The 26,208-nt window shown below is 34.9% G+C and overlaps 1 protein-coding gene across 2 annotated transcripts in view; it reads left to right on the top strand.

The window, feature by feature from the left end:
* Positions 1–26,208, top strand: part of LOC136038820 (sodium-dependent dopamine transporter-like) — a 149,713-nt gene that overhangs the window by 45,639 nt on the left and 77,866 nt on the right. For both annotated transcript variants that reach the window (XM_065722222.1, XM_065722223.1), the window contains 2 exons: positions 9,700–9,812; positions 18,590–18,728. In XM_065722222.1, the coding sequence (XP_065578294.1) occupies positions 9,700–9,812; positions 18,590–18,728 (252 nt within the window). The remainder of the gene's footprint in view (positions 1–9,699; positions 9,813–18,589; positions 18,729–26,208) is intronic.

Below are 26,208 nucleotides of genomic sequence, written 5' to 3' on the forward strand. Positions count from 1 at the left end.
TGTCTGTTGAGCGCAAAAATAAAAATTTGAAAAATTGGCTCAGCTCTAGCATTAAGTAAGAGAATTGTCCTGCAAAAATTTTGATTTATAAAAAACCAAACGTGGAAATATGATTGAATGGCATGTATCAAAATAAGTATAAAATTCCTCAGCAGTATATATAACAGTTTATACAATTTTATGAACACGTATATGCAACCCCTATACAAAAACATAACTATATTTTGTGACTTGCTGGTATTGAGAAGGTGAAAAATTTTGAAATGATATTGTAGTTGCATTCCATTTCCGAGGTAAACTCAAGTGGTGTGAATTTCCATTTTTTTCAACATTTCATTAGTAAACATTTGAAAAAAAAATTGATGCCACTCTGCTGATTCAAACTGAGAAGTCAAAGACCGATCTATACCGGTTAGAAAAGAAAATAAACACATAATTATTTGTCTCCTTTTATAAACGGTTTTTCGAAAAGCTATTTTTCTTAAACGACTACACCGACCTTTGAAGGAGTATTTTGATTCTTATACTTACATTTAAGTGTATACCTATACGAATCTTCATTAAAGTTCAAGTATTTCTAAAGAGTTTGGCCTTTATTTTAATGTTTTAGGATGAATAGAGGAGGTTATATGCCATATTATGCAAAGCTTTAATTAAGTGAAAATAAGCAGTAAAGTGGCCACCAGTTACTCACCAAAATCCAAAGTTTAAATTGATCATATTTACACTTCTCATACATTTATTTTCTATTATACAAATCCTCTTAAAAACAACAATGTTGTAAAAACCACCTCACTTCGCAAAAAAAACTCAGATTTTATGACAGCCAAAAAAGTGACCATACAAAGTAACTGAAACTTTGTTTCAAACTTGTTTACGAAAAGAAACAGTCTTAAAAATTAAAAACTTATTATTATTAAAAACTAGTTTTTAACTACTAAAAACTAGTTACAAAAATAACTTTCGTCTCAACCCAGTCATAGCAAGCGGTTCCAATCCAGAATCTGCCACTACATTAGGGAGCGTGCCCCCCCCACGCACCCCCCACCTGGATCCACCACTGATATGAAGGTGCGAAGTTCCTACTTTTTAATTTAACGACAGACGGTAAGGAAGCGGCTAGAACAAAAGAGTCGCGATGTTGAAAATTCAACGAGTGTATAACTTAGGCTATATATTTCTCTGTTAGAGGGAGGGGGTAAATTCTGTTGCCTATATTTAGGAATGATATAAGTAAGTATTTTAGAATGTTTTGAAGTAGTTTCCTTAATTTTATAGCGTTTCCATGTGAATAGTGTAAGTATCAATCAAGAGAGGGTCAATGTAATATATATATATATATATACTAGCTGTTGGAGTGGCGCTTTGCGCCACCCCCAAGCCCCCCCCCCCCCGCGCGCGTAAGTCGTTACGCGCCATATTAGTTACGCGCCATTGTAGTTGTGTCCCTATGTCCCACCTGTGAATATAGATATATATACATATATATATATATATATATATATATATATATATATATATATATATATATATATATATATATATATATATATATATATATATATATATATATATATATATATATGTTTTTAACTACGTAAAACTTGCGAATATACAACATTCTTCGCTGTCCCATTGTCTGTGCATATAAATAGATTGTCAGGTTTACCGACTCTTGAACATGCAACATATAATGGTTCATGGGAAAACAATCCGTATTCAGATCTATACCTCATGATTCTAATGATTGCCCTTGAGCTTTGTTGATGGTGATTGCTAATCGACCATTCCCTGTGTCGCCGTCGTCATTTATATATCCCCCTGTGCCCCCCGGCGTCCCCGTTGTAGTTGTGTCCCTGTGTCCCGGTCGTCATTTATATTCCCTGTGTCCCGGTCGTCATTTGTATCCCGGTGTCCCGGTCTGTATATACATTCGTTTTTGAAATGGTATATGATGAAATAAATTTTAGTATTTTTCCCCTTTTTTTCTTTTTAGTTTTTTTTTTGGTTTTACTTTTTTTAGTTTTTTTGGTTTTTTTTTCTTTTTTCTTTTTAGTTTTTTTATTTTAATTTTTTTAGTTTTGTTTTTCTCTTTTATTTTTCATTTTTTTCCTTTTTTTATTTTTTTTCTTTTTTAGTTTTTTTTTGTTTTTTAGCTTTTTTTATTAGTTTTTAGTTTTTTTCTTTTTAGTTTTTTTGTAGTTTTTACCTTTTTTTTTAGTTTTTTTTACTTATGTCCTGGTCGTCATTTATACTCCTTGTGTCCCGGTCGTCATTTGTGTCCCGGTGCTTTGTTGATGGTGATTGCTAATCGAACATTCCTTGTGTCCCGGTCGCTTTCTCTTTGAGTGTCCCGGTCGTCATTTATATTCCCTATGTGCCGGTGTCCCGATCGTCATTTGTGTCCCGATGTCCCGGTCTGTAATTTCGTCAGTCGAAAACATGACGTCAGTCGACACACAAACATGACGTCACTTGACAGACACACACACAGAGACAACTTATTTTTATATATATAGATAAATACACTAATACTAAGTGAGTTACGCTATATAATAATCATTTTCTTTTTCTAATTAACATTCACCCACTTTTTGTTTAATACAACTTTTTGCACATGTGTATATTTATTTCACAATATATTACATTGCCAATTTCATTGAGTGGCATCTAATTTGATTTTACCTTCCATCTAAGAGATAATAATTGCTTTTTTGTACACGTTGAGACGCCTTATTTTAATAGCAGTAAATTTATTAATGCAAGCATGCACACCCGGCTGCTTTAATTGAAGAGGCGGGAAGTTATAAGAAATAAGAAAGTTAGAAATAAGAAGTTATAAGAAAATAACTTTCGTCTCAACCCAGCCATAGCAAGCGGTTCCAATCCAGAATCTGCCACTACATTAGGGAGCGTGCCCCCCCACGCACCCCCCACCTGGATCCGCCACTGATATGAAGGTGCGAAGTTCCTACTTTTTAATTTAACGACAAACGGTAAGGAAGCGGCTAGAACAAAGGAGTCGCGATGTTGAAAATTCAACGAGTGTATAACTTAGGCTATATATTTCTCTGTTAGAGGGAGGGGGTAAATTCTGTTGCCTATATTTAGGAATGATATAAGTAAGTATTTTAGAATGTTTTGAAGTAATTTCCTTAATTTTAAAGCGTTTCCATGTGAATAGTGTAAGTATCAATCAAGAGAGGGTCAATGTAAAATATATATATATATATATATATATATATATATATATATATATATATATATATATATATATATATATATATATATATATATACTAGCTGTTGAAGTGGCGCTTTGCGCCACCCCCAAGCCCCCCCCCCCGCGCGCGTAATTCGTTACGCGCCATATTAGTTACGCGCCATTGTAGTTGTGTCCCTATGTCCCACCTGTGAATATATATATATATATATATATATATATATATATATATATATATATATATATATATATATATATATATATATATATATATATATATATATATATATATATATATATGTTTTTAACTACGTAAAACTTGCGAATATACAACATTCTTTGCTGTCACATTGTCTGTGCATATAAATAGATTGTCAGGTTTACCGACTCTTGAACATGCAACATATAATGGTCCATGGGAAAACAATCCGTATTCAGATCTATACCTCATGATTCTAATGATTGCCCTTGAGCTTTGTTGATGGTGATTGCTAAACGACCATTCCCTGTGTCGCCGTCGTCATTTATATATCCCCCTGTGCCCCCCGGCGTCCCCGTTGTAGTTGTGTCCCTGTGTCCCGGTCGTCATTTATATTCCCTGTGTCCCGGTCGTCATTTGTATCCCGGTGTCCCGGTCTGTATATACAATCGTTTTTGAATTGGTCTTTTTTTTAGTTTTTAGTTTTTTACCTTTATTTTAGTTTTTTTTAGTTATACCTCATGATTCTAATGATTGCCCTTGAGCTTTGTTGATGGTGATTGCTAATCGAACATTCCCTGTGTCCCCGTCCTCATTTATATATCCTCCTGTGCCCCCGGCGTCCCCGTTGTACTTGTGTCCCTGTGTCCCGGTCGTCATTTATATTCCCTGTGTCCCGGTCGTCATTTGTATCCCGGTGTCCCGGTCCGTATATACATTCGTTTTTGAAATGGTATATGATGAAATAAATTTTAGTATTTTTCCCCTTTTTTTCTTTTTAGTTTTTTTTTGGTTTTACTTTTTTTAGTTTTTTTGTTTTTTTTTCTTTTTTCTTTTTAGTTTTTTTATTTTAATTTTTTTAGTTTTGTTTTTCTCTTTTATTTTTCATTTTTTTCCTTTTTTTATTTTTTTCTTTTTTAGTTTTTTTTTTGTTTTTTAGCTTTTTTTATTAGTTTTTAGTTTTTTTTTCTTTTTAGTTTTTTTGTAGTTTTTACCTTTTTTTTAGTTTTTTTTTTAGTTTTTTTTTTACTTATGTCCTGGTCGTCATTTATACTCCTTGTGTCCCGGTCGTCATTTGTGTCCCGGTGCTTTGTTGATGGTGATTGCTAATCGAACATTCCTTGTGTCCCGGTCGCTTTCTCTTTGAGTGTCCCGGTCGTCATTTATATTCCCTATGTGCCGGTGTCCCGATCGTCATTTGTGTCCCGATGTCCCGGTCTGTAATTTCGTCAGTCGAAAACATGACGTCAGTCGACACACAAACATGACGTCACTTGACAGACACACACACAGAGACAACTTATTTTTATATATATAGATAAATACACTAATACTAAGTGAGTTACGCTATATAATAATCATTTTTCTTAATACTAAAATCCCAATTACTACTATGTAAGACGAAACTGATTGAGATTGAATGGTGATAAAATTCCTAATAATTTGTAGGACACTGATCTTTTTTGTTATTGAAATGTTTGTAATTATTATCAAAATCATGAGTCGTTTCACTTCGAGATACATTTTTTTATTTCTAATTTCGCGGTACCAGGTACTTTTAAGCATTTTGTTTGCCACTTGTCTTTTACGTTGTTCCATCATCCCAAATCAGTAAACAAAGATGTTTTTCAAGTAGCCTACTCTGGGCTACATATCTATATTAAGTTAAATTGAATGAGCCGTTTGCCTCTGTGATTGTCTTGTCAGTTAGATGATGGGGGGGGGGCAAAAGGAGAAATCTCTACAGAAGGAGGTGAATTTGTGCATTTTTAGAAAACAGCCATCGACGCTACAATAACATTTTGCAAACAGACTGGATAGAGTCACGGATTACAAGTGAACCCGCCGTAAGGTCAACTCTGGAACTTTTCAAATGATGCCAATAATGTTTTTGGAGTATCAGCATACAGTGTGCATCCCAGTGTTGCCACCCGCCAAAGATTTCCTGTGAAGTTTCACAGGTTTTTTTGTACGGTTACATGTTCGTAGATTTATGCCATGAAATGGTAGAAAGCCACAGGTTTTGGAGCTAAAGTTCCAGGGTTGCCAAGAAAGTTACATTTTAGTTCTTTTATGACAATTTTTCACCTTGGGTGACAATTTGGGTCGGAAAAGGAGCCTTTTGACATTTTGTCCAGTTCTATTTTTTAAATAAAAATCAACTATTGATACTACAGTCCTAAGAAAAATATTTTAAAAGATCAGCAAATTACTTGATAGCAATTTGCAATAAACATCTTTGCAACTGATGATAAATCTCAGTTCTGTGGTATACAATACAGAATACCACGAAAAAAAATTCCGTTTCTTTTTCTAATTAACATTCACCCACTTTTTGTTTAATACAACTTTTTGCACATGTGTATATTTATTTCACAATATATTACATTGCCAATTTCATTGAGTGGCATCTAATTTGATTTTACCTTCCATCTAAGAGATAATAATTGCTTTTTTGTACACGTTGAGACGCCTTATTTTAATAGCAGTAAATTTATTAATGCAAGCATGCACACCCGGCTGCTTTAATTGAAGAGGCGGGAAGTTATAAGTCATTAATTTTACAGAAGAATGAAAAATTGATAATAATCTTCAGGTTCTTCATGAGGAGTTGAACACTCTCTGCCACCTGGTGTCCTATTACAGGGCCATCTTTTTTCGTTATGTTTTTCCCCCGTGTCTATTCGCACCTTAAATGCCGCACTTTGGGCAACGTGTCACAAACCTCTACCAAGCAAGCCACATATCCGACACGCATGGTGTTAACCGCCTTTTTGAAAACAGATACCTTTCTATACAAAGTAGTGACCCCTTGATTTTACGCTTGTAATCAATGGCCATCTGTTTTAACAATGAAGATTTCTTGGGCCTTCAGGATACGGTGAAAATGTTGGCTATAAACACTTTATTTTCAGTCATTACTACGAGGATGCATAATGGCTTTTAAACCAATTTTTTTTAATCTTGAGAACCTAATGGGAAACAGGAAAAAAAAAAATAAAATCAATTGATTGTCTGGAATTTACCTTTGGCAAAAGTGATAATCTAATAAAATGTGTGGGCTTTCAAACGACCACAGCTATGCTTCGCATGATGAAGTGATAAGTGTTTTGTCAAACTAGAATCTAAAAGGCACATCTTAAATGACATCAAGGCTGTTGAATCAGCTTATATTTTTTGTTTTTAATCTTGAAAGCCTGATGAGAAACTGAAAAGTCACTTAAATCAATTGATGGGCTCAAATCTACCTTTGGTAAAACTAATAACATGACACAAATTTAATTAACGCAGCTACACTTCGTACGATAAAATTGATAAAATGTCACCATCATAACAAAATCCAAAGGACCTATCTGATTTTTTGATAACTTCCCAAGAAAGTGTTAAAAAGTTCCAAAACTTTCCGTGAAGACAACCTTTTATAAAGAGATAAAAATATTTCGCCGTATCAAAACCAAAAGGCATATCTGGTGTTTTCATGATTCCATGGAAAATCATTAAAAAGGTTTTGAGACTTCTCATGGGAACAACCTATTTGAGGATTTAATATAATGCAAAGCATTATATCGTCATTTGCAAAACCAGACACCATATCTTATAGTTTCACAATTTTAAAGGCAAGTAATAAGTAGGTTTTGAAGTTTCTCATGGGAACAACCTTTTTTTGAAATCAGAGATGACACTACGGTATTGCCTATAGTAATGGTCACGTTTCTTGTGTATGTTATTGTTTTTTTTTTCAGACCACTTTGCCTAAAAAGAAAGTTGTAGTAAATTGGGAAGGGGATTGTTCGATATGAACTAAAATTTCTAGTGCTCTCTTCGATGATCAAAAAATTGGATGGCAACTGATTAAATTTTCAGATAGCCAGTTTGTTCAGAATAGTCAAAAGGTTCAACAGATGTGTCTGAGTTACGACAAAACACCCAAACCTCATAGGGCAAGGTCAATAAATTATGCAGTTTGCAAATTGTTTATAAACAGGTTTAAAAAAGAGGTAATAGGTAAGGTTGATCCTGGCATTACGATTGGCTCAATCCTTTCAGGGGGTTAGTCTCTGGGCAAAGAGGGTCACATTTGTTGCTGGGGAAGGAAAAGGAGTGATAGGGGTCTCATCGAAAATCTTCTGAATCTAAAATCTGTATGTCATTGGGCCAGATAGCACCTAATGCACGGGGGAACTGTTTCAGAGTCCCCATAAAATAGGGTCCAAAAGGACCAAAAATGTTTTCTCAATCAAGTCAAAACTTACACACTCAGATCCGAAGGATCCAAAGAGGACACTATTTCAGAAGAAAATATAGAAAAGAATAATGGTTCCCTGGGAAACGGGCCCGAACAAGGCCCGAAAACTCTGCTTTGGAACGCCCTAAAACATAAAAGCATAAGTTTCTGGGCCAAAGGGGCCCTAATATAAGGAAAAAAAATTTAGTTGGAGATAAAATCCCCAGAAAATAGGGCTTCAAAAAGGGCCAAATTTTTCCGATCTACTTGAAACTTTTATCTTTAAACCTTGAATCGTGGAAGCCCAAATGCACAAGAGAAACTGAAAATAAAATTTGGTTCCCCAGAGTACGTGGTCTGATCCTACTAAATCATTTATGGAAATAATGTGTTTTTTTTTATCAAACTAAATATTTCTTAACCCTGACGGCTAAGTAGCCAGGAAAATTAAAACACGCTATGCGTTGCCAGGTGATAAAAAAAGCGTATCCTGAGAACAGTTTTGGGGATTAAGTTGAAACTTTCACGAAGTACTGGAGCCCTATACTCAGAAAACTTAAACAGTATTTGTTTGCCAAAAAATTGAGTGACAAATTTATTTTTCATAACTCCACACCAAATGAAGTTGGCGAAGCGAGAGAAAAGAAGGTCAAAAGGGTATGTGGTTGGAGGGGAGGGGGTCAGAGAATACTTTAGCCTTGGAGATTCTAATGAATTGCAGTTGGTTAAGATTAAAATTACGTAGAAACTTTCCCAACATTTTAAAAGACGAATGTAAGCTAGAGATGTAAGCTAGAACGTAAGCTAGACAGGTGTAGGCCTTAATAATCATTAAGTATAATATCAAATTCCCACATTAAATATAGATAGCACATTAAATATTAAAGTAATCACTGATATATTTAACAAAGCACTAAACTACGGAAAATAATTGGCAAAATTTCTAACTAAGGATCAGAAAGATTTTCTTACTTTTTTTTTTTATTTTAGCAGCCAAGTTTGTGTTCATCTATTCGTTTACTTGTAGCTTGAAAAAACAGCTATAATACCCAAGGTAGAATCCTTATATTTTATCAAATGATTTTGAAACCAGCAAGATAGATATAGCCTGGATATAGCCCCCTATATAGATATATAGATAGATATATCTATATAGCCTATATAGCCTATATAGCCTATATAGAAAGCCTATATAGATAGGCTATAGGCCTAGATAGCCTATACAGCCTATATAGATAGATATAGCCCCCTATATAGATATATAGATAGATATATAGATATAGATATAGATAGATAGATATAGCCCCCTATATAGATATATAGATAGATATATCTATATATAGCCTATATAGCCTATATAGCCTATATAGATAGCCTATATAGATAGGCTATATAGATAGGCTATAGGCCTAGATAGCCTATATAGCCTATATAGATAGATATAGCCCCCTATATAGATATATAGATAGATATAGATAGATGGATATAGCCCCCTATATAGATATATAGATAGATATATCTATATATAGAATATATAGCCTATATAGATAGCCTATATAGATAGGCTATATAGATAGGCTATAGGCCTAGATAGCCTATATAGCCTATATAGATAGATATAGCCCCCTATATAGATATAGCCGGCTAAAATTGAAAAAAGGTCACTACAAAAATAATTGAAGTTCACCTTGGAGTGTCGTCATGACAGTTCATGGCAAACTTTATTTTTTGACAAAAATTTGGCGGCCATCATAACTTTGACAACGGTATAATATCCATTATTTTTATTTTTACGACAAAGGGAAATCTATATACACATGTAACAACACCCACTGCTGTACAAAGAAGTAACTCCAGCACATATAACATGCACAATTTAACCTACAATATTTAGTCAAGGCACTTCCACCAGGAGAATTGGTTCTTCAAAATTCTATGTCCAGTGGTTTGTGAGCATAAAAGGAGGGAGGGTTTTATGTATATCATAAATACAATTTTACTTCAGATCTGTTGAAAGTCATGTATTATAGCTAACTTTTCTGATTTCTTATAGGTTCTGAACAGCACGAATCAGTCAGTTTATTGGAAATCAGATTCTAGCGATAACTTAACGGCTGATGCTCTATTAGTGAATAATGGAAATTCTTCAGCATGGGAGTACTTTATGTGAGTATTATTGACATTTTTCCAGGCCTTTGAAAAACAAATTTTGACGTTTTCGTACCTAGATAAGACTTGACAAGTGTAAGAAGACCTTATTTTACTAGAATCAAAATGGTGATAATGACTATAACCCATTTGCATCATTTTGTTTAACGCCTTAAGATCGTATCCCACATTTTCCCTTTTCTTAGATGATTTTCTAAGCTGTTCTCAAAGGGGGTATAAGTAGGGCAATTTAAACTTGAAAGATCAAAGTCCAATTCAATATGCATTGCTCTACTGATCATCCCTTTGAGAACAGCTTAGCTTACAGTTTCTGGCAGTTTTTTACAAGTGTGAAAATGTCAGATACGCCTTTAGGAGTCGCAGTGGAGATTTTAGTTCCTCAAAATCCCTCTTCTTATGAATAAAAATTACAACGTCATCCATAAACCATTTTTTTTAGGGTAACTATCTGGTGATGAGTATTGTACATATAGCACTAATTCGGAAGTAGTGATTTTTTTGCATTCAAAAGAACAGTAATTTATAGTCGAGAGTTTTTAAGAGCTGCTAAAATAAGCTCGAAGCTGCTAACAAATTAAGCTGCTAAATTGCAAAACAAAGTGCACTTTCAGGATTGCCAAATCTAGCACGCTATTTTAGCACTATTTTATTGCGTGCAGACTTGAAGCACGTGCTCAAGGTTGCTAAAATAGCACAAAAGTGCTATTTTAGCACTATTGCAGTCAATTTGTTGATTATAATACCGAAAATCGCTGTGTGGCAGGCAAATTTGGGCAATTGTTGCACTTTAGGAATTGACAATGGTGGCAACTCTGCTCATCATTGGAATCTTTATTTTTGAAACCTTTAAATGAAGATTTACAATCCTTTGCCTTCACCAACAAGAAAAATCCCTTTTTCACATGGCCAGCACTGAGGTGCAGCTGCTGCGTTTTACTTTTCTTGATATGTCGTTAAGTTTAAGGATTTTCCTGTTCCAATATCGTACAAGAATTACCAGGGCTTGTACAAGAATTATCGGAGTGATAGATCATACGAGAACAAAAGGAATGTAAATAATGTGGAGTGAGCATTAAAATATGAACTAAGGAGGTGTGAAGAGGAGGCCATAGATAAAATTACCGAGGATGTCTTCCAAAATGGAAGACACAGCTAGACGGCATGATGATAAAATATTGTACTGGCATGTTAATAAATTGAGGGGGAATAGTCCAATCAGACTTGCCCAAATTAAAGATAGGAACAGGGCCTCAATTGTTGAGAAGGAAAGAGTTAAAGTCAGACTGGCAGAGCGTTTCGAAAATGTGTTAAATTGAAATAAAGTCGCATGAGAAAGGGAAAAGTGTTTGATACCTTGGATGCGAAGGAAGATTCGTTTTTTGAGGAAGAATTAGCGACAGTGCTTACCGGTAAAAAGGTAAAGGTAAAGAATATGGCATTAGACTTTACAGTCCCTACCGGCGGTGCTGATCTCCATTTCTTGGCCCTTCAGCCAGGAAGTGCAATGGGGGTTTGGGGGCCAACCATCCTGTGCTTTCGCACACCCTTCCTGTTTACCTTCCCCAGATTTCTCCAGGTTCCCATTTAGAGCTGAGTCGACTTTGTCTAAGCTTACAGAAGATTAAAAGTATTAAAAAGTAATAAAGCTTCAGGTGCTGCTAGTGTGGTAAATGAGTTTCTTTAATATTGTGACTCTGAGGCTGGAAATAAGTTACTGAATATTATGAATATAATTTTTGAAAAAGGAGAAGTATCTAGTAATTTTAGGAAAACATTCATTAAACTACTGTATAAGACATGTAATAAGAGTAAGTGTGGGAATTATCGAGGCATTAGTCTGGTCTCTATAGGTAGCAAATTACTTAAAATACTTAGTATTTGGACTTAGTACAATCTAAATTACTTTTAGACTGAGAGATACTGAGACAAAGTTTTAAGAGAGAGATAGAGAGAAATAATTCATTAACAAAACTAACACTTACATCATCTTTCAACAATCACTGGCGAGACCTATTAGGTTGTATATGATGGTTGTTTCCATACTAATATATATTCACATTTCACCAATAAAAAAAAACAATAACAGCATCCCAGAAGGTAACGTTTCAACCTACTCTTGAACTGGCTAGTACTGTCTGCCACCTTTGTACCCTCTGGGAAAGAATTCCACAGCTTTGGTCCTGCAAAACGCGAAAATAAGGGTCCTTTTGGAGTACTCCGAGCCTCATATACTATCCCGTAGAATGATTAGTTTCATAATAATGACAAAACGAGTTAGACTTAAGAATTTCCCAAAACCACTCCGATGAATCACGCTTCAAACATTGATACACAAAAATATCTTGTTGATACTATCTTAACTTGTAAACATTTAGAATTTTAATTTTAGTGAAGCAACTCAAAGTGCTGCTTTCAAATCTCGCATAATCTTTTAAGACACGAACAACTTAACTTTATAAAATTTGGACTCCTTTAAAACTTGACACAAAAGAACTAATCCCCAGCAAATAACCTTAAGACAGATGCGGATTGATAAGAGAATCATAAAGGATCATTAGAATTCTTGGTGGAAGCTCATTCCTTAGCCTTCTTATAAAACCCAATTCTCTTGCCACTTTTGCTGCTACTGCATCACAGTGTATTTTCCAACTCAAATTGCAATCAAGATAAAAACCTGAATACTTAACACTAAAAGCTTAATTTAAGGATAGACCATTCTTCTAAATTTCGCCGTTTAAAATAATTAGAGCACCGATTCTACAAAAAGTCATGAAATTTGTCTTAAAAACATTAAAAAATAGACAGCTAAATCTCATAAAACTTGACAGTTCATTTAGGGCAATATTAGCCTTTTCAATCAAAACAATGCCGTAAGATGATGTTACTGTAAACTCTGTGTCTTCAGCAAATGACGTGATTATCATCCTAGAAATATAAAAATGTACGGTATTTACATCAATTCGGTTAAGTAGGGACCCAAGAACCGAACCTTGTGGAACCCCGCGATGGACTCTTCGGATAACTTTTAGATTTGCAGCCATCAATATTCTCTCTAAGTGTTCTTCATCCAAAATAAGACTTAAACCAATTCCAAATACATTCTGAACACCTAAACAACGTAGTCTGCGCAATAAGATCTTAAAAACAGCAGAATCAAAAGCTTTGCTAAAATCTATGAAAATTGAAAGCACTAACTCACCATGTTCAAGCGCAGAGTTAAGAGAATTCATGAGATAGTGGACTGTATGTATTGTAGAATGGCCTTCCCTGAATCCAAACTGTGTTTCCACAAGGAATCCATATAGATTCAGATGATCAAACAATATTCTATGCATAATATTTTCCTATATCTTTGATAACAAATGCAATATCGAAATCGGTCTCCAGTTGGAAGGATTTGTCTTCAAATCTCCTTTATGCAAAGATATGACCGTGGCCTCTTCTAATCTTGAAGAAAACTCACCCTTTTCCAGCGATAAGTTAGTCAAATATACAACTCAGAAAACAGCAAATATACCATTACTAATGTAAAAGTTTGCAGATTGAGACCATCACTACCTGACAAATTTGACTTCAACAATCCTCTTATTGTTTTCATCTCTTCCAAATAAGAGTCAGCAATCTTCATGCTTACCCCAAAACCTCTTTCATCTTCAAAAGGTTTGGCAAGTTTACTGCTATCATTGTATGAAATTTCTCTTACTGATTCACATATTTTTGAAAATACTCACCCAAGCCATCAGAAATATTTTTCAATAATTCATTCCTTTCAATAACTATTCCATTGTCAACTTTTAGACTAGCTGAATTTTCATTCTTTTTTCCACCATCAATAGTTTTCACGTACCTTTCGTGCTCCCTTTATTTTCAAATTATATCCTATAGTATTTTTGAACACAAGATTTGCGAAGCTGATTAGTTTCCTTACGAGGTTTTGTAAAGTCGCTGAATTCCTGCTGTGACTGAATCCAAATAAAGTGGACAAGATACGAGCACTGCACACTTTTTCACTAAGAAAAGAACAGTGCGGTTTTAGAAAAGGTAGAGAATGTGTCGAGCAAATTTTCGCTCTTAGGTTAATAATTGAGAAGTGCCTGAGATGTCAAACACCTTTGGTCGTCAGTTTTATAGATTATGAGCAAGCATTCAATTCTGTTGATAGAAGAGCTTTAGCAAAGGTTTTATCCTTGTATGGTACACTAGACAAATAGATCAAAGTAATTAGTGTTATGTACGAAAATAACACTGCTACAATTAAGGTAGAAAATGAGATTAGTAGCTGATTTTGTAATAAAACAGTTCGTGGTAACGAGCTGTTGTAAGGAGTGACCCGGCTCAATAGTAAACGAAACTCTAAAAAACAGAATCTTGATGCTAAAACATACATCAAAAGAATTAGATTTTCATGCTTATTTTAAATATATAAGTTTCATCAAATTTAGTCTTTGTCATCAAAAGTTACGAGCCTGAAAAAATTTGCTTTATTTTAGAAAATAGGGGGAAACACCCCTTAAAAGTCACAGAATCTTAACGAAAATCACAACATCGCATTCGGCGTATCAGAGAACCCTATTGCAAAATTTTCAAGCTTCTATCTACAAAATTTTTCTCCAAAGTCAACAGATCAAGATTTTGAGATAGCCATTTTGTTCCTCAAAGTCAAAAACCATAATAACTATGTCTTTGGGAATGATTTACTCCCCCACAGTCCCTGGGGGAGGAGCTGCAAGTTACAAACTTCGACCAGTGTTTACATATAATAATGGTTACTGGGAAGTGTACAGTCGTTTTCAGGGGATTTTTTTTTGTTTTGAAGGTGGGGTCGAGGGGAGGGGGCTATGTGGGAAAATCTGTCCTTGGAGAGATATGTCATGGGGGAACAGAAATTCAATGAAAATTACGCAGGATTTTCTTAAATTACTATAAAAAAAACGATGAAAAAATAAGCATGGAAAAGTTTTTTTCAATTGAAAGTAAAGAGTAGCATTGAAACTTAAAAAGAACAGAGATTATTACGCATATGAGGGGTTCTAAAAATACTTTAGCATAAAGAGCGAGGTATTTAGGAAGAGTACCTCGCTCTTTATGCTGTAGTATTTTTAGTCATTTCAACTATTTATTCTACGGCCTTTCTGATTCAGGGGTCATTCTTAAAGATTTGGGACAAAACTTACGATTTAGTGTGAAGAACGAGGTATTAACGAGGGTACAAACCCCCTCATATACATAATAAAAAATAAAGAATATAAAAGTTTGTTACGTAAGTTAATTCTTAAGTTACTTATAGTTTTAACTAATAAAAAAATTCGTTAAAAATTAAAATTTATAGTTGCCTTTTTATGTAACCGAAAAATTGCATGGCAACTAGGCCTCCTTCCCCATCCCTTATTTCTCAAAATCCATTTAGAAATTTAGAAGTTTTTAATTGTTTTAAAAAGCAGAATTGCGGCAAAGAGTTAAACTTTAGCGTAAAGAGCGAGGGATTGCGGAGGGGACAACCCATTTCATATACGGAGTAATTTCTGTTCGTTTTAAGTTTTAATGTCCCTCCTTACTTTCAGTTAAAAAAACTAGTTTTTTTTATGTAATAAATCAGGAGTTAAGCAGGGTTGTGTTCTATCCCTCTTTAAATGCATCATTTTGATAGACTTAGTCTTAAGGAGCAAAGGAAAGGCAATGGGAGACCACGAAACCAAATGGGAAGGAAAAGCTTTCTTGGACTTTGATTATGCTGATGACTTGAGCATCTTAGATGAAAGCGTGAGTAAAATTAATGAAATTTTAGAGGTTATGCGAGTTCAGCGTGCTAGAATAGGATTAAGTCTTCTTCAGAATTAATCTGAAGAAGACTAAGTCACTAAGGCTAGGAATACGTGAAGATGAAAAGGTGTCGTTTGGTAACGAAAAGATTGATCACGAGACCAGCTTCACTTACCTTGGTAGTATTATTAGTAAAGGCGGTGGGAGCAGTGAAGATGTTAAAAGAAGAATAGTGGTGTTTTTTCACAGTTAATAAAGCTTGGAAGAATAGGAAGATAAGTCTGCAAACAGAGATTAGAATATTGGAAGCTACAGTGATGACAGTGGTCAAATATGGCTCTGAAGCATGGGCGCTCCGAAAAACGGATGAAGATTTGCTAGATGTTTTCCACAGAAATTGCCTACGGATTGTTCTGGGCACCCGGCAGATTGACCTTATTTCAAACAGTAGGCTGTACGAAAAGTGTGGTAAAATCCTGCTTTCTAGGGCTCTAGTGAGAGGAAGGTTGAGATGGCTAGGGCATGAAGGATAAAGGATGACAGATTGTCCTTTTCGGTCAACTGTCTGGGGCAAAACAGGAAGTAGGTCGTCCTTACTGGGAATGGGAGAATGTCATAAAAAAGATTTAAAGCAAATAGGAACTTCTTGGGAGGATATAAGGAGGGAGGCATTGAATAGATTGGGATAAAGGAGGAGCGAAGGTAGCTATATTGGCCTCGGTTGGCTTGGCGCTTTGGTGAGTTGTTATTAGTAGTGGTAGTAAAAGTAGTAGTATCGAAGGAACAAAATTTCTAGGCGAATTCATAAATAAGAAACTTTCGAATTATAACATTTAACATTTAGTTTTAGTAAAACGAACAATTGCCGAGAATTTCTCTTCTGTCAAAGTGATTTCTGGCCAAGGCATTTTATTTAGTATTATGATTTTTATTGCTTTTTTTCGTTTGGGTATTCTCGAATTAAATCCATATTTGTCAACATAATTTTTGGCCATGTTATTTTTTCCTGACGATAATCTTTTTATGACATTTTGTCAGGACTTTTATCATATAATTTGAGGGGATATCCGGGAGAATTAAATATAGGCTTTCACACCAAAAAATATATCTTAATGAAAGAAATGCCTTTACCAAAAATAATTAAGTAACACCAATTTTAGCAAAGGTTCAGGTTCAAGGGACCTCTGAGGTTCTTGCTGAGTTTATTTCTGCTCAACCAACATTGCCTCGTCTACTAGCACTGGTACTAGTAATGTCACTGGCTGTATTAAGTTAGCCTTGTTTATCTGCCGCACTGAAACCCGTTAGGTTATATTTGGTGCATGTGCCAAATTTTCTTACTCCCAACCAAGTTGTATTTTCCGGAGTTAATAAAATCCTTATTAGTTATTTTCTTTTATTTGACACCACGTCCTTGGAATATCTATGCAAACCCATACCAACAAATTTCTTCAAAATTTATTTGATAATTTCAAAATTTCGCGAAGAAAAAAAATTCTTAAAAAAAATACTTTGATCAAAAAAATATCTGACGACAAATACTTGGATCAGACATACATTGACATGGAAAGGACCTAAAACAAAAGAGACCTTGAAAAAAAACACATTGATGAAAGGTCTCTTGGCCAAGAAAAAGCTGGAAAAAAAGTTGCCTCGGCAAAAAAGTTTGCCAAGAAAGATCTAGGACAAAAAGCCTTGGCATAACTAGTGTTGATGGACTCAACACTCGTCCTTGGTTAAGCTGTTCAAAAAGGAGTAAACTTAACCTTATCCTATTATCTTGGGATCATGATCTTTTTATTACGTCATGAAAGAAATAGAAACATTCGATTAAATCAATGTTACACACTATGAATTTGTGTCTGAGCGGCCAACGAGGCAAGTTAGTATTTATAAAAGTTTTAGGGACAATCCAACTATAAATTGAAAATAGACTTTTCGTATGACGTCGTAATCGTAATCGGCTCTATACTTAATCGGCTTTATTGGCTAAGCTTTTTATTTACTCAATATGTAAGCCATTCAACCAGCTTCAATCTAGTATTTTTGTCATATTTGTTGGTGCCTTTTTAAGCCAGAAGGATTATTCTGAAGGAAAGACACCTCTGGAAATTTGTAATCTTGTCCGAGGTGGGATACCCCTCCTCTACTCCTAAAAATGGGAGTTGGTGCTTATGCATACAGCTTTGGTAAACTGCATGCTGTTTATTTTTTACTATTAAATACGTACCAGTTGGTTACATCAAATACTCAATCAAGAAGCCAATTAAGTTCAGATATTCAGCGTGCATTTTGATTTGAAATTTCCGCCTATGGCTGTTTCCTTCGCGTGGCTTAAATTTTAAATATGGTGATGGCATCTGTCCTGTATTCCGCACTGTTTGTGTACTACTGCCACCGTTAGGCAGCGCTATTCCCTTCCATTTTCTGCAGGTAGAATATTGAAATTTTACTTTTCTTTTATTACCATTTAAAAAACAAGACTTGGATGACAAAAATGTGTCATTTTTTTTTGAAAAAAGTGTCATTTTTGTCGATTGTGGCATCATTTCGACTGAATGTGCCATTGTGTCACGCAACATCAAATTGTGTCATTTTGACACAAAATCTGTCAATTTGGCAGCCCAGATCACTATCAGCCACACTGAAAGGAAAACACTACACCCCACCCGCGTTAAAATTACTCTTTAGTGACCTCCTCCAACTACTGTATAATTAGGCTTAGGCTTCTCAACCGCGATCTGCTCTTTTTCGACCTAATTAATCATTCTTGGTGGCAGATTTAACTTTTTATTTTTATCCTTATCATTGCAATAACCGACTAGATTGAGCAAGTGAGGATTGACCTTAGCTTGCTCTGACTTATGAGATTCTTTAGGGGACAAAGAGTTTTATACAAAAAAAAACTTCTCCCTTGCTTCCTCGTTCCGCCATTACATTTACAGTATTGAAACAAGTGAATTTTACTTTGGATATTCAATTTTAGATACGTCAATTTCTTTTGTTTATTTTAGACGCAATATACTTGAGCTCCATAAAAGTGATGGAATTGACAATCTAGGTGAGATCAAATGGGACATGGCGCTTTCTTTGCTTGCAGTCTACCTTATCTGCTATTTCAGCTTATGGAAAGGAATTTCAACATCTGGAAAGGTAAGAGATGGAACGAATACGTTCAAAGACAAAGGTAGGAGAAAAAAGCTGGCGGATAGGATATGGGGCAGAATATTCAATGGGAGGCCAAATCATGCCAACTATACAATATAGGAAAATTCAGGTAAAATACCAACGTCTCCACATTTTCGGTAGAGGGGGCTGATGAATACCCCCATTCATATAAGCCCATGGAGATATTCTCCTAGCAAAAACAGTACTGTTAACTACAATCTCGCCGGTGTGTGTGTATAGGGAACAAGGAAATAAGTAAAAAAAACATACATACGCACACGCACAAAAAAAAGGAACGGTCCTCGTTTTGTGTCTACAATATTAGTGTCCAATCTGCCATAAAAAATTATAGCATTTGAACTAAATTAGAGGGTCGACAGTTAAAGTTTATATCGGCTTTTCTCCGCTATTGAATAAAAAAGTACTTTTTTAAATAAAAGTAAAGAGAGATTTAAATCCTAAGACGAACCGGAATTGGAATTATCTCGTATGAAAGGCGAACCAATTTGCCCCTACAACCCCTCACCCTTTTTTCTAATAAGTTTTGCTCGTTCTTTTTTAAAGGCCTTTTTAGTTTAACAAATATAGCCAATTGGTTATTATTTAAAGTGTTTACTTACCAATTACCTTTCAAATCGTTTGAACTAAAAATTTTGTTCCTTAAAGAAAATTGGCATCAATAAGTCTTACCATTCATATGGCATACCCCATTCCGGTTCCCCTTACATTATATCACATGTGGGTTAATTACGGCCCACGGGCTTATAATTGTTATGTCTTGATAGCATGTTTATGTTTTATATTATCATTTATAACTAACTTTTGCATTTATGCTGTATAGTTTTTAAAATATAGAATCTCATTAATGTTCTTTTATTTAGTAAAATAAGTCCGTTATAACTTTTGAGAAACTGGATAAAACAAACAGCATGCAGGGTAAAAAATGCTATGAATAGCACCACAAATTATGTTGTAAAAATTGCAATATAATCTAAAAGAATAATATATTCAGCAAAGTCAGGTCCAAAACAGTAGTAGCTCTTCCGTGCTTTTGACCGGGGCCCTATTCCTTCGAATCCCTGTCCTGACTTTTTTTATTTAAACTTCTTCAAGACACAGTTGCATGTTACATAATAGGGAGGGGTATCATCAGTATTTCCAAGGTTGCTACATAATAGGGTTTGTTTACTTTTGGTTGTTACATAATAGGGTGTGTTTACCTTTGGTTATTCCGTAACAGGATGTATTAGAGTCCACTAGTCAAGAGGGGATATTTTTTAAAACATTTTTCTTCAACATACTTTTCAAGATGTTTCAAGACACTCCAAGACATTTTTAACACACTTTTCTTCAGGACGTTTTCAAGTCGCTTCCAGATATTTCAAGACATTTTTTAAGACATTTTTCTGTAAGACTTTTTCCAAGACGTTTCAAGACATTTCCAGACGTTTTTTAAAACATTTTTCTTCAAGACACTTCTAGACATTTCAAGACTTTTCTTAAGACATTTTTCTCCAAGACGTTCTTTTCATGATTTCTTTACTTCTTACGTAATAAAGAATGTTTACCAGTGTTAAGGAAGATGCATTCGCAAGTGACCTTTTTCTTTAGGACCCGTGGGGGATCCCACTTGTAACTGAGGAGGACATACACGTCGGGTGTTACGTAATGACAATGAACATGTGAGATGTTGCATAATACTTCAAAAGATTTTTCTTTCAAGCTGTTTTTTCTCAGGGAGCCTTTATAATCCAAAGAGTTTTTGTCCGCATTAGGATTTGAATAAAAGACCAGAGATAAGACCCAATATTTGGTTCGGGTATTACTTTCTGCGTCATAACCTATTGAACTCAATGTGAATCCCCTTTTCAAACAGTTCGTGGTAACGAACTGTAGTAAGGAGCGACCCGGCTCAATAGTAAACGAAACTCTAAAAAACGGAACTTTGATACTAAAAGATACATCAAAAGAATCGGATTTTTATGCTGATTTCAAATACATAAGTTTCATTAAATTTAGTCTTACTTATCAATAGTTAGTAGCCTGAGAAAATTTGCCTGATTTTTTTAAATAGGGTTAAACACCCCCTAAAAGTCATAGAATCTTAACAAAAATCACACCATCGCATTCAGCGCATTAGAGAACCCTTGTGGAGCTTCGTATTTTTTGCCAGAAGACCGATAGGGGGTACGCTTTTTCTTTTTTTCCAGGGGTCATCGTATCGACCAAGTGGTCCTAGAATGTCGCAAGAGGGCTCATTCTAACGGAAATGAAAAGTTCTAGTGCCCTTTTTAAGTGACCAAGAAATTGGAGGGCACAGGCCCCCTCCCACGCTCATTTTTCCCAAAATCAACGGATCAAAATTTTGAGATAGCCATTTTGTTCAGTATAGTCGAAAACCATAGTAACTGTGTCTTTGGGGATGACTTACTCCCCACAGTCACCAGGGGAGGAGCTGCAAGTTACAAACGTTGACCAGTGTTTACATACAGTAATGGTTATTGGTAAGTGTACAGACGTGTTCAGGGGGATTTTTTTGGTTTGGGGGGAGTTGACGGGAGGGGGCTATGTGGGAGGATCTTTCCTTGGAGGAACATGTTATGGGGAAAGATAAATTCAATGAAGGGGGCGATATAAAAAAAAACGATGAAAAAATTTAATTACTTTCAAATGAAAGTAAGGAGTAGCATCAAAACTTAAACAGAACAGAGATTATTATGCATATGAGCAGTTCTTTTGCTCCTAAATACCTCGATCTTTACGCTAAAGTGTTTTTAGTAATTTCAACTATTTATTCTACGGCGTTTCTGATTCAGGGGTCATTCTTAAGGAATTGGGACAAAATTTAAGCTTTAGGGAAAGAGCGAGCTATTAACGAGGGGACAAACCCCTCAAATACATAATAAAAATATACGAATATAGAAGTTTGTTACGTAAGTTAATTCTTAAGTTACGCATATTTTTTACTAATAAAAACTTTTGTTAAAAATTAATAGTTCTAGTTGCCTTTTTAAGTAACCGACAAATTGGAGGACAACTAGGCCTCCTCTCCCACATCTTTTTTCTCAAAATCGTCTGATCAAAACAAAGACAAAGCCATTTAGCCAAAAAGAATTAATATGCAAATTTAATTTTAATAATTTATGTACGGAGAGCCAAAATCAAACATGTATTAATTTTAAAACGTTCAGGAATTAAATAAAAAAAACTAGTTTTTTAATTGAAAGTAATGAGCGACATTAAAATTTAATACGAGTAGAAATTACTCCGAGTATGAACTGGGCTGTTCCCTTCTCAACGACCCTCTCTTTACGCTAAAATTTTTTACTGTTTAATAAAGTTGAATTGAGAGAAAGAGTCAAATTTAAGCATAAAGAGCAGGGCGTTGAGAAGGGAGTAGTCCCGTTCATACACAAAGTAATTTCTGCTCGTTTTAAGTTTTATTGTCGCTATTTATTTTCAGTTTAAAAAAAAGTTTTTTTTTTGTTTAATCCCGCTTAGTAGAATGATTGAAATGATTACATCTGTGCCCATATGGATGCAATGATTAACATTTAGAGGAAAAAGTCGATAACTGTAATTTGCTTATATTTTATATAGAGTGTTATCAGATAATATTGGAGGGTCGTTTTTAGTACAGTTTTAGTAAGAGTCTCTTACTCTATTGGAACTTGAATGTGCTATCAGAGATGAAATAAAGGTGAAAGTACCATTAAGGCTTAAATTAAGTTAACGCTTAACTTAAGCTTAATTTAAGTTTACGGCTTAAGTACCACTACGGCGAAAGTACCTTACGGGGCTTGTTAATAACGCATCTTTTATTAATGGAATCTTTTACTCTATTGGAACTTAAGTGTGCTATAAGGGAAGAAATAAAAGTGAGAGCATCATTATGGCTAGAATATGGTATACCTTCATACATGATCAAGAGTCTTTCTTTACTTCTTCACTACATAGAATTTAGCATTTATATTAAGGACAATCTTGAACGAGCATACCTATGTGCATATACAACGAAATACTTATATTGCATTAATAAAACACATTGAAGTTTTATCATGGAACAAGAAACCTAAAGAATGGAGGCTTTTGTACATACAAATTGCATTAATAAAGAATTCATTTACAGGCTTCATTTAAACACAGTAAAATGCAATTAAAACACAAAAACAACAAAACAAAGCTTGAAAAAACTTATAAAGGATATACAAGTAAAATAAAATATAAAGGAAATACAAGCAAAAGGAACCATGCATCAAAGACATGTGGTAGTCCTAGCAAAGGATTCTAGAGAAGGGAGGTTTGTTATTAGAGGAAAAGATTTATTTTCGCTATAGTTCACGTTTTACAAGGCTCCTATAAGCAAAAATAAAAATTTTGCATTTCTTAGCTAGAACGTTGTTCTGCACCGCAAAATGGCTTTTTGGCTAAAATAAATATCTATGTTAACCGTTATTGGTAGGACTAGCCTCTGAAGCTCGAGGCTCAATATGTGTACTGTTTTTTCACAATTCTAAATCAGTTTGCTATCTCAGCATTTTCACACAATTTTGGTCTTCTTTTGGGTAGAATATTTTTTGCACAACTAAATGCCTGGAAACGCCGCTTTGCTGTGGGACAGTCTTTTTACCTAAAACAAGTGTCTCTGTTAACTGTTCGTTTTGTAGGGTGACCTGTAACTTTAAAAACGGATGCACCCGATAATTCTAAATCAACTAATTTTAGTTGTCAAGAAACTATAGCCCAGAATTTTCAAAAAATAGCATTCTAGCCTTCTTTTGGCCAGAATTGTTGTTTTGCACCACAAAATAGCTGAAAACACCACTTTGCTGTGGGACAGTCTTTTCAGCCAAAATAAATGTCTATGTTAACCGCTTGTTTTGTAGGATTACCTGCACCTTTAGAAACGAATGCACTACCATACGGCATTACTGCCTTTTAAACTCAAGGCTCAATATATGTATAGTTTCTTGATAATTCAAAATCAAATAACTATTTCAGAATTGTCAAACAATAGCATTTTGGACTTCTTTTGGCTAGAAATGTTGTTTTGCATCACAAAATGGTTGAAAACATCAAATTGCTGTGGGACAGTCTTTTTTGCTTTAAATGTCTATGTTGACCCCTATTTTGTAAGACCACCTGCATCTTTTAAAAACGATTGTGTTACCGTACGGCGTTACTGTCTTTGAAAATCAAGGCTGGATATGCGTATAGATTTTCAATAATTTTAAATCAGTTGACTAATAATTTCTTACAAAATAGCATTTTAGACTTCTTTTGGCTTGTTGTATTACTCTGCAAAATAGAAATATATAACATTTCAAGAGAAAACATGATGAAGTATTTTATGGGATGGACTTAAGAAAATTATTTTTTAAGATGAAATTCCACATGCCATTATTTCAATAAAAATATTTTATTGCATTACTATATCTTGTTTCCGTTATTTTTAAGATACAAAAACAACTATAAAATATAATAATATTTATTCAAAAGTCATAGATGCAAGAACAACAATTTTCACAGACAAATGTATTCCTATCAGGCTCAAAGGGGGGGGGTCTACTAGAGTCTGAAATAGGTTGGCAGGTTTTGTACCAAATTCAGAGAGAGATTTTTTTTTCAAAAATCCACAAACACACACACACACACACACACACACACACACACACCCACACACACACACGCACATACACACACACACAGAGACACACCCACACACACACACACACACGCACACACACACGCACACACACATATACACATACACACACACACACACACACAAACACTCACACACAATCACACACACACACACACACATACACACACGCAAACACACACACACATACACATACACACACAGACACACTGACAGAAAAGATATACACATACACACACATACACACACACAAAATCACACACACAGAAACACATAGTCACACACATACAAACAATCATAGACAAACATATGTACACACACAAACATACAAACAGACACAAAACCTATACAAACACAGAATTAAACTCAAAAAAACTCAACAAGGACAGAGACAGGCACACACACTCAGGCACAGATAGAGAGATAAAAATATACACATAAATATACAGAGTCAAACGTGCAAACACCCAAAGATAGAGAGACAGTCAAACACACAGGCACAGTGAGAAAGAGACAAAAAATATCCGCAAATAGAAAGATTCAGACACACAACCACATAAATATAGACACAGAGACAGGCAAATACACAATGAAGCACACGGGCACGATGAGAGTGAGTTACATAACACACATGAACACACAGATTCAGACACACGAAGACAGACAAAGAGACAGACAAATACACAACCAAACACACGCGCACGCTGAGAGAGGCGAAAATTCACATAAACACACATAGTTAGACCAACAAACACAAAGATAGACAGAGAGACGGTCAAACGCACACTAAAAACAGAGACACGATGAAAGAAAGACAAACACTTAAAGCATAGATTCAGACACACAAACACATAAAGATAAACACAGAGACAGGCAAACAAAAAGTCAAACACACAGGCACGGTGTGAGAGAGAGAGACAAAAACATGCACTTAAACTCACAGAGTCAGGCGCACAAGCACAAAAAGATAGACACAGAGTCAGGTAAACACACAGTCAAACACACCGGCACGGTGAGAGAGAGAGAGAAAAGACACATACAAACACATAGAATGAGACACGCAAACACAAAAATGTAGACACAGAGACGGGAAAACGCACAGTCAAACCCACTTGTTCCTTTTAAAAATTCTAGTAAGCTGGGACAGGGGGTTCTCCCTGCGTGCAACAGGCTATAACGTAGAAAGTATTACCCAAGTCAAAATATTGTGAATAGTTTGCTAGTCCAGATAGTTGAGGCTATGGTTTGGTCATTTGGGGAAATCTCTGGTCTTATATTTGAATCGTAATGTTGACAAAAATCTTTAGACAGTAAAGGTTCCCTGAGAAAAAAAACCCTTGAAAGAAAAAAGATATCTTAAAATTTTATGTAACATCCCACGGGTTCATTTCATTACGTAACAAACCCACGGGTGTGTCTTCCTCAGTTACAAGCAGGGATTCCCCACGGTCCCTGAAGAAACAAGTCACTTGTGAATGCCTCATCCTTAACAGTGGCAAACATTCTTCTTACAAAAGAACTAAAGAAATCATGATGAAAAGCGTCTTGAAGAAAAATGTCTTAAAAAAGCCTTGAAACGTCTTGAAAACCCCTCTTGAAGAAAAATGTCTTAAAAAACGTCTTGAAATGCCTTTTAACACCTTGAAAAACGTCTTGAAGGAAAATGTCTTGAAACTTTTTTAAAATATTTTGAAGAAAAATGTCTTAAATATGTTTTGAAATGCCTTGAAACGTCTTGAATAAAAATGTCTTAAAAATGTCATGGAATCTCTTGAAACGCCTTAAAAAACACCTTGATAA

Source organism: Artemia franciscana, chromosome 18 (assembly GCF_032884065.1).
Source record: "Artemia franciscana chromosome 18, ASM3288406v1, whole genome shotgun sequence".
NCBI classification, from domain to species: Eukaryota; Metazoa; Arthropoda; class Branchiopoda; order Anostraca; family Artemiidae; genus Artemia; species Artemia franciscana.